Source organism: Emydura macquarii, unplaced genomic scaffold (assembly GCF_026122565.2).
Source record: "Emydura macquarii macquarii isolate MOO-44397 ecotype Brisbane River unplaced genomic scaffold, CSIRO-AGI_Emac_v2 contig_2897, whole genome shotgun sequence".
Taxonomy (NCBI): Eukaryota; Metazoa; Chordata; order Testudines; family Chelidae; genus Emydura; species Emydura macquarii.
In genome coordinates this window covers 21,848,934-21,858,306 of record NW_027133034.1, presented here as the reverse complement: position 1 = coordinate 21,858,306, position 9,373 = coordinate 21,848,934, and the positions used below count along the sequence as shown (strand labels likewise).

The following is a 9,373-nucleotide window of genomic DNA, read 5'->3' as shown; positions in this document are numbered from 1 at the left end:
AATATTCTTACTATAAACCCAATAACAATCTGGTGAGTAAGAACATGTGTGATGTTGTAAAAAGGCAGTTGCAAAGTGGGAAATCTGCAGTGTCAGATTTTTGTTAAATAATATGATTATGTCTTCAAGCTAAAAAGAAAAAGACCCTTTCTGCTACAGTCTATACAGGGATCAAATGTAATGGAGAAACTATGGTAGGCACCTGGCAATATCAAGCATTGACATTTTCTCCTTAAATTTTGTATAGACTTCATCATTCTAATATCACATACAATCATTTTCATAGATGTCATACATATGAAAACATTTTTTAGATAAAAAAATAGGAAAAACCGTATAATCTATTTTTAGTGCTATTTAAAGTACCCAGCACCATGGATCAAATATTTAGAAGTGACTAGCCATTTTGGGAACTTCAGTTTTTGGAAACCTAATTGAGACGCTGTAAAAGGACCTTGTTTTCCAAGTATGGGTGCTTAGCACTTTCTGAAAATCAAGTGGCTCGAAGGAATTTAAAACAGAGCACCCAAAAATCCAAATGTCCCAAAATCCCTAATCACTCTTCAAACCTGGGGTCAGTAAATAAACAGATTTTTAAGAAATGTTTCATATTCATGATGTCTAGTGTGAACTATGGAACACACTTGGTGTGAGTAACATAGCCCTTAATTTATAACTTTTTACATGGTTTTATTATTTCTTAAGTTTCCAGTGTGTTTATGGAACAATATTAGAACCTGCCTTTGGGGAAAAAACCCCAACTATCTGTAAATTCCCAAGGCTCTTTGGGATAAGTGTCTTTCTTATATTTCGAAGGATAACTTGATCTCTCTTCCCCAGTTCAGAGCTCCCATATGAGGATTATGAACTGGAAAAGGATCAAATTAGCCTTAATTTGTCTTTGTTGACTGCTAACTTTTTCCTGGTCTGATGTTTTTGTCTGTTTACAGCTGAACAGGTCACTTCCTAATTTGACTGTTGGTACTCATGATAGGCATGTGCTCATTTTGTTTTGGTGGTGGACACAAATATTTTAATGTGTAGCTTCTGAAGACTGGGTGGCTCAGGGACTTGATAATAGGCTGCAAAACCTTTCACCTCTAAGGTCACTGGTTCGTATCAGGTCAATAGTGGTGAAAAGTTATTACTTGTCTGGTATCTGTTTGGTGGGTGTTATCAAATTATTTCATAGTCTCCAGCTAGTTCCAAGGACAGATACTGTTTAGGCCACCAAAACCAACAGCTTACAATTGACATGTTTTGACAGTCTGGGAAGAGACATGAGTAATCTAATGTGTGTGAATATTGAACTAAACTACCCTCCCATGCCTAGAGGTGGCTCTTCTAATGAAAAATTAACCAGAATTTCATGGTGTACCTGGAGTTACTGTGGTGTTGGACAAGGATGGAGAGAATCCTGGGTCAGGTGATTAACCTGCTGAAAAATCACTATTTACTTACACCATCTGCCCCAGCCCAACACTGCAATCCTTAACGCTCTGACATTGCCTTGTCTTGTGATCTGGGCCCTTGCTGATCTCTTGAAGGCATCTTGTGGCTTCTTCTGCTCCCCTCGGTGGTGCTGGAGGGGAGAGTGAAAAGTTAAAGTGAGCAACGGTATGAGAATAATAAGTAATTCGAAGTGAGGGAGGAGGTGCCTTGGGCTGGTGATATGTGCTTGGAAACTAAGGCAAAGAGGACCCTCATCTCACTGTATCAGTCTAGATCAGGGGTTCTCAAACGGGGGGTTACAAAGTTGTGGGGGGCACGAGCTGTCAGCCCCCATGCATGCCAGTAGGGGTGGCATGGGATTGGGGGGGTCATCATTTTTTGTGGGAATCATCACAGCCTGAAATATTTTCATAGGGGGTCCCAGCAAAAAAATAAATAAATTGAGAACCCCTGGTCTAGATCGTTTGTTCCCTTAGCAGTGAGGGGAGTAAAGGGGCTTTCTTGAGAGACCTGCTGCATAGCAATCACAAAGCCTGTGGTGCAGGGGTCAGACTAACCCTTCCCCTAGAACTGCCTTTCTTCTTGGGAAGCTGGGCCTGGGAGTTGCCAGGCTGATAGGTATTGTGGTCTGCATCAGTGCTTGATTTGTAATGAAAGAGGTGCCTGGGCTCAGACATTAGCTGCCAGGGCCCAAGCCATTTTTTTACATTCATAACCGATGCAGCAAGCCCGGAAGTGCCAGGAGGATGAACTACCAGGGCTAGAGGTGCTGGGGCTCAGCCCTGGCATAAATTAAGCACTGGTCTGTGTTAGTAGAAGTTTAGCCTTCCAGCATAGGGATCAGATAGGGGATAGGGAACCCCAGGCCGGATGCTCCCTCGGGGGAGGAAGGCGCCTTCTTGGGTTTCTGTCCTCAGCAGCAGCTACATCTCACCAAAGTGCGGACTTGGAAGGAGAGGACGTTTGAGTTCACCAAGCCTCCTGCAGCCTCCAGCTTCCCTCTGCCTTCAGCAGAGGATTAATTGGGATCTGGCTTGAGTCAAAGTGAGGCAGGCAGGGCTATCTATCTATCTATCTATCTATCAATTAATTATCTGGGCTTGTTACCCGTCCTAGCTGCCTGTCTTCCCCCTGAACCTGTAACTTGGACCTTGCCTTGTTTTTCTGCGTCCCCGCTTCCCTGATTTCTAGCAGCATTGGTTCGGGTTCCCCTGTGCTGTACTTCATTACTCATGGCTCTGCACTGGATTTGCTGCCAGGTGCAGGGACGTGCAACTGCGCCAGGCCCAGCCTGTGCTTCGCCAGGGTTCAGAGCGACGAGGCTCTGGGGGCAAGGAAGGGCTGAAAATGCAGCGCAGAGGTTGGGCTTGAAGAAGTGGGGTCCCCTCCCCCGTGCGCCGATCCGGGCTATCCTTTCCCAGGAGCCTCCCCTGGTAGTTGGCCACGAGCGTTGGTTGTTGGTAGCCGTTGCTGGTTGTGGTGTGCCACGTCTGAGTGTTTTATTACAGGCGCAGCGCCGAGCTTCTGGCCGGTCCTTGGAGCTGGGGCAGCGCTGAGTGAGTTCGGCTGCTGGGGCTGCTCTAATTTGCTCCCGTTGCCTCTGCTTTCTTTGGGGGGTCCCTCCGCTTTCGCTGGCCGGGGGGGGGGAAGGGTGCGCGAACACCCCCTCCCCAAAGGCAGAGCTGTAAGTCTTGGCTCGGAAGGAAACATTCAGGAGGTGGCAAGCCCAGTCAGCACAGCCCTTCCCCGCCGCAGCCCGGCCAGAGACGGGCACGGAGAACGGCCCGACCAAAGCCAAGCTCCGGGCAGGCGAAGAGTAAGATGTGACCCTGGTCGTGTGGAGCAGGATGATTCGACGTCCTCGCCTGCCCCGGGTCGGTCTGAGTTTGGATGTCACAGCTTTAACCCAGTTTTGGCTAGAATAGGCTGTAGGAACGGGTCCACTTTCTAGTGCAAGTCTCCTGCCTCTCGCCCCCTCTCTTCTGCTGGGGAAAGTAAAGCTGAACGTAGGGGGCGCGGACATGGCCGTGGATCCCATCTGAATAAATGCCTATATTAATGAATTATTAACTCAGCCGCCAGTGACCTTAAAACTGGAATGAGGAGAAGCCTAGGGCAAGAAGGAAAGCTGCTGAATCGTTTATCGGACTCCTGTCAGAGGCAACCGACCATTTGTCTTCCCCAGATCAGGAGAATTAATTAATATGAAAGGCAAACTTTTAAATTGCGTGTGTCAAACGAAATCAGATAGGGCCTCCCCCGATTCAACCCCTTCCTTTTCAGGGGGGTTAGGCCATCTCCCCCCCAAAACCCACTCCCCAAAGAGGAAGAGAGCGCCTTCCTCAGGATGCTTTTAGAGCAATTCCCAGGGAAAATGATGAATTTGGGTAGTTAATTTATCGATCCTGGTTCCTCTTCCTACTTGTTTTATTTTAGAGGTCATTAATCAATGAAGAAAAACACCACCATGCTCCCCTTTTGCATTTAATACACTTACCCTCATTTATTTCTTTTGAACAAATTCCTAGCAAATATTCACCGATCGATTCGTTAGGGATGGATTTTTATAAAGGTTTGCTCGCTTTCTAAACGGTCAATGTGATTTGTTTCAGTGCTCGTCCTCTAAATAATGAAAAACCCAGGGAGCGAGGGAGGGGATTACAAACTCTTTTTTTCTCCCCGCCTCTCTAAACACAGAAGTCACATCCAGAAAAGCAGCAAGAAATAATAATAATAAATACACCTCCGGAGACAAACGTGGGATTGGTGGTGGTGGGGGGGGGGGGGAACAAAAAGAGAAAGCACAGACCTAGAAAGACCAACCAGAGGTTAGACTTGGTCAAGCAAAGCTCAGGAAAGCTGGTGCTAAGCTGTAAACCCCGCTCCTGTGACTGTTACTTAGTTTCGTTTGTTTCTTCCCTCCCAGACGCCACATCTGTTCTGTTAAATGCTCCGCTCGTGTCCCAGTCTTATCTGTTGTGACTGGCAAACGCACGGAGTGTGACCCTGCCGAGACCATCCCGAGCAGCTATCACCCCGCTGTGACTTAGTACCGCTGGGATCCGACGGCCCTCTGCTTATTTCGTTTCACAGCAATTGCCTGCCCAGTCTTCCAGAGTGAATCGAGTTAATTAGACCGACTGGATTATTTTCCATTTGGAAAAAAAAAAAAATCCAATCGACAAGGCTCATTGGTCCCCTGGTCATTGCTGGACTCTGAGTGAGTGACAGGGACAGCCGGGCAATATTTCCCGGAGGAGCCCTTCCAATTCCAGACAGAGACACACAGCCCAATTCCGCCCCCCATTGATTTCAATGCAAGAGGATCGGGCCCACGGTCTGCCGGCTGCCACTCAGCCCTGCTGCATTAGGCTTTCCAGCCTCTCCAGCCGGCCCTGAAGGGAGGGGCAGGGAAAGGGCAATTTATTTGTAATCCTTATGTTTTATTTCAGATTTGATCTTTCTACCCGGGTCCCAGCATTTGTCAGAAATCTTGGGATGGACCTGATCCTCCAGCAGCGACTCAAACACTAGTCGGTGCAAATCCCATTCTGCCATCTTGATCACTCAAAGGGAGACTTTCCTCGTTACAAGTATGAGATTGCACTAGTTTTGCAATAGCAGATAAAAGTCTATTCATATGAACCTACATGCATTATTTCTGTAACAATCTAAAGCAAATGCAGATATCGACAATGCATTTAAGCCCATTAGCTGTGAGCATTTCCCTACTTCATCACGTTTTTCGAGTGTGAAACGAATTTTTAAAGATTGCTGCCATTAAAACCAATTTAATATTTGTAAAGACATTTGGTAATACAAATCAATCATCATTCAAAGCTGTGAATTTATAAAATAAATGCAAAAACCAAATAAGAAGAAATAAAAATGTTACCAAGAAAGAACTGATGAAACCCAAGATACAGTGTTAATATTATGAGAACAAAGAAAACCTGTAAGCCTATTAAGCATTTCTGTATATCTATTAACATTTTATATACACAGCAATGAGAAGGTGATTAAAAGGGTTCTCTCCTTCTCCACACTTTTCTCCTGTGAACTAAATAGCAACATTTCAGAACTTTTTAAAGTAGATTAATAGAGGGAAAAGGACTGAGAATTCATTATAACTGACACAATAGAATTGATCAAAGACAGTGGAAGTTTTTTATGGCTAGCTTTATATCCCATAAAATCAGTTTTTCCCCCTAGTTGTGTTTGCCTTAACTTAGGTGTTATCAATCTATACAGCACATGACGAATGACCTTGTCAAAATGACGCCAGTCAAAACATTTTTTGCCCAGCTCTGTTCAAATTTGTGTTAAAATGTCTTGCCTGAGACACAGACAAAATCTAAACAGCAGCTTTCCCAGGCTCTGCAAAAATGAATGGGTGGGAAAGAAATAAGTAGAAAGTTGAAAAGAAATGTCATTAATGGTTTAAATACGGAGACACACTATATAGAAAGAGATAATATAGTGTGTGTATAACGTCAATGTGAAATGTAACACTATGGATTATATTGTTACAGTTGATAGGTATTTTGATCTGATCATTTTATATTAAATGTATATATATGGATAAGTATGTATTATATGGGTCAAATTATATCCCTTCTCTATCCTTTCACACGATGTGGAAAAGAACCCGAAAAACCTTGATCTTAAATACTAATTGATACATGAAATTGCTCAGTAATTGCACGAAAAATAGCCACTCTTGTGGTCCTGAATTTTGAGCAAGGAAAAAAATAGTAGCTAAAGCGTAGAAGTTTAGCAAAGCAGGCTACGTCTTGACTACCTAAACTTTGGTTTGTGGTGCACTAGAAGACGTATAGATTTTCTGGAGTATGAACGGGCTAACCTCTCGCACTGTGAGAGGCAGAGGAGAGCAGATGAAAGCGAGTTTCTCCACCTAGGCTGGGAACTCTGGAAATGGATCTTACTAAAGTAGCCATGGCGAACAGAAGGTAAATGAGCCCGAGATATGTAAAAAAGGAGTATATGCGACCAGATGAGAGCATCAGAAAGGCACAGCAAGGGGAGCAATTAACAAGGAAGCGGATAAGGAAGCGAATCAAAATATAACCTAGTATCCGCAGGACGAAAGCAAAATGTAAAGCAAAGGTCAAACACTTGAAGGGTATCAAATGAAAGTGTCATCTTCTAGGAAAGTGACCTACACGAGAGCGCAACCCTGAGCACTCCGAGCGATAGGGAAGAGTTTCAAGCTGTTCAGTGTAAACCTGCACTGACAGGCACACCGCCTCCTATCTAGACAACCTTCCTTCCAGCCAGCCCGATTGCTCGCTAGGGAGGTCGTCGTTTGACACACGCACAGCAAACAAGTACAACTTTACACTCCGAAGTCCTGCCTTAGAAACTAAGCAAGGCACGCCTGAATGCCCCAGAAGCCCCTCTGAGCCATCGCTCCCTATCTACGGGCTGATGGACCCAGACCTGGTTTAAGATCCCAAACTCCCCCCGCTTAGGAGTGGGGACATCTTTAAGAATGAAACAAGGAACAAAGTGGGGAAGGTTGCCAAAAACCGGGCTCTGCGTTTAGACCCAAGGCTAACCTCCCGCTCCCTCCCTCCGTCCGTCCCTCCCTCCCTCTCTCACACACACCGCACACTTGTGTTTTGTGCTGTCGTAAAACCCACGTGTGCAGAGCGGAGTCTGCCAGAGAGGAGCCCGGCCGCGCCTGCAATACACGAGCACAGCGGAGGGAGCCCGGCTGCTCGGATCTCACCAGGTTTATCCCGTCCAGCCACCACCTGGAAGCCCCTGCTGCCGAGGGACAAGGGGAAAAGTCCCCTTCTTAAACTTCCCAGGACTTGTGATCTTCCACCGGGGCGGCTCTTCCCACGGCCCGGCCAGGCGCCCGGAGCCAACACAGCACAACGATCAGGTAAGGGCGAACCGCGCCGCGCCCGGCTCCGGGGCGGCCACTCGGAGGGGAGTTGGGACGGGCCGCGAGTTGGTGTTCGCGTGGGGTTTCCTCCTCGTCCGGCGCTGCGAGCTGCGGTGTCGGAAAGTGCCGCGGGACGGTGCCGAGCGATTGTTTCCCTCAGAAATACGGACCTCGAACTGCAGACTCGGCGGGGCGAGTTTCCCTCCCGCCCCGTCTATAAAGTGAGCTCGGGGGTCGTCTGCGGCTGTTAGAAAGGCGCCGCGGGGCGGGGAAGGTGCCTCGCAGCCGGGCACGGGCAGCCACGAAGCCCTGGAGAGCTGGCCGGATTGTCCTGCTTTTGGGGTGGCCACCAGTGGTCCACCCCCGCCCCCTCTTTGCAAGCTCCTAGCGGGAGGGGCTGTAAGTACCAGGACCTGCCTCCCTCCCCCCGGCCCAGCAGATCTGCGCGGCGCTGTACGCACAGAGACGAGACGCCGAGTGTGCAGTGTTGGGTGCAGCCGCTGAACATTTCTCTGCCCGTCTCAGAAAGAGCCGGGGATGTATTTATCTCAGGCGGGGACCCCTCTGCATCCCGGCGGGGGGTTCTCTCGCCAAGGCTGGGCCGCCCTAGAAGTCAAAGCAGGACACTTCAGCCCGGCTGCTCCTTCGAGCCCGGTCCGCCGAGGGCGGGGGGTGTCTCCGGCCGCGGGCTCTGCCCGGGGAAGGCAGGCGGCCCCGCGCGGGAGCTAGGATCTCTCACGCCTCTTTCTCCCCTTTCCCCTGCTCTGTAGGCTGCGGAGATGCTGAAGCCCGGCGACCCAGGCGGATCTGCTTTCCTGAAGGTGGATCCGGCCTATCTCCAGCACTGGCAGCAGCTGTTCCCGCAGAGCAGCCCGCTGAAGAGCAGCGGGGCCCTGGCCCAGCTCCCGCCGCCCGAGAGAGCGGATCCCTCGGCTGACAGCCTCCGCCAGCGCCCGGCCTCCCTCTCCTCCGCTTCCTCTTCCTCCTCCTCGTCCACCCCCTCTTCTTCCACCTCCTCTTGCGCCGCCGCCGCGTCCCTGGCCGGCTTGCCCTCCATCCCCGTGGCCCAGATTCCCGTCTTTGGGCCGCTCCCGAACTCCGAGTCGCCCTCCGGAGCCCCGGGCTCCCTGCAGAGCAAAGACTTGGGCGGCGGGGGCGCCAAGTGCAGCGAGCGGGCTGCGCCGCGGTTCCGATGCACAGCGGAGGAACTGGACTATTACCTGTACGGCCAGCAACGCATGGAGATCATCCCCCTGAACCAGCACGCCAGCGACCCCAACAACCGTATGTACCCCTTCATACAGCTACCCTCCCTGCACGGGGCGAGCCTGGCCCCTACAGAGTCTGAAATCCCGCCCGCTCCCGCCAGAGTTTGGGTAACAGCGACATTTACCCTGCACCCTCTGGCTCTGCGCCCCGCTCTCGCCTCCTGTCAAGCGTCAGATGTCCCGCTTTTCCCTTCCCTGCTGTTGCTTGGGGGAGCCGGGGTCCATGTCTGGGGAAGATCCTTCTCTGGAAGGCACTTTACAGAAGACGGGGCTGGGGAGCGAGTTCTTGAGAGAGTGCTTAGTTAGGGACATGATTTCAGGGTGCAGCTAAGCCACAGCCATTCACTCTGAAGGGGGGTCCTTTGGTTCCTCTTACTTGGTTCCTATGTGAAAAGCGCAGGACGTTATTCTTAGCTCTTTTAGCAGAAATCAATTACTCAGCTGAGGCTGGCGGGCGAAAAGTTTCAGTTTTCATTTCCATCTCACTTTGGAATATCATTTACCTTTCAGCCCTTGTTAACATCAATCACATCTTGCTCGTTTATTTGTATTTCTGTTGAAAAGTGTGACCTAGTAATCTAATATGACACGTTTGTTTTCGAAAGTATGAATGTCCTGTGCCGGATTTGGTGTCAAACCCAATTTTGTACATGGGATTTGATAGCCACTTAATCCGGTTATCAGCGCAATTCATGTTTTATTTTTTGGAGGGAGACCCAAATTATTAAACAGTCCTTGT

The 9,373-nt window shown here is 49.1% G+C and overlaps 1 protein-coding gene across 1 annotated transcript in view; it reads left to right on the top strand.

Moving 5' to 3' along the window:
• Positions 1–8,126: 8,126 nt before the first annotated feature.
• PRDM6 (PR/SET domain 6) overlaps positions 8,127–9,373 on the top strand; it is an 84,585-nt gene continuing 83,338 nt past the window's right edge. Inside the window, exon 1 of the mRNA XM_067568684.1 lies at positions 8,127–8,650. Within this exon, the coding sequence (XP_067424785.1) occupies positions 8,146–8,650 (505 nt within the window). The 5' untranslated portion in view covers positions 8,127–8,145. The remainder of the gene's footprint in view (positions 8,651–9,373) is intronic.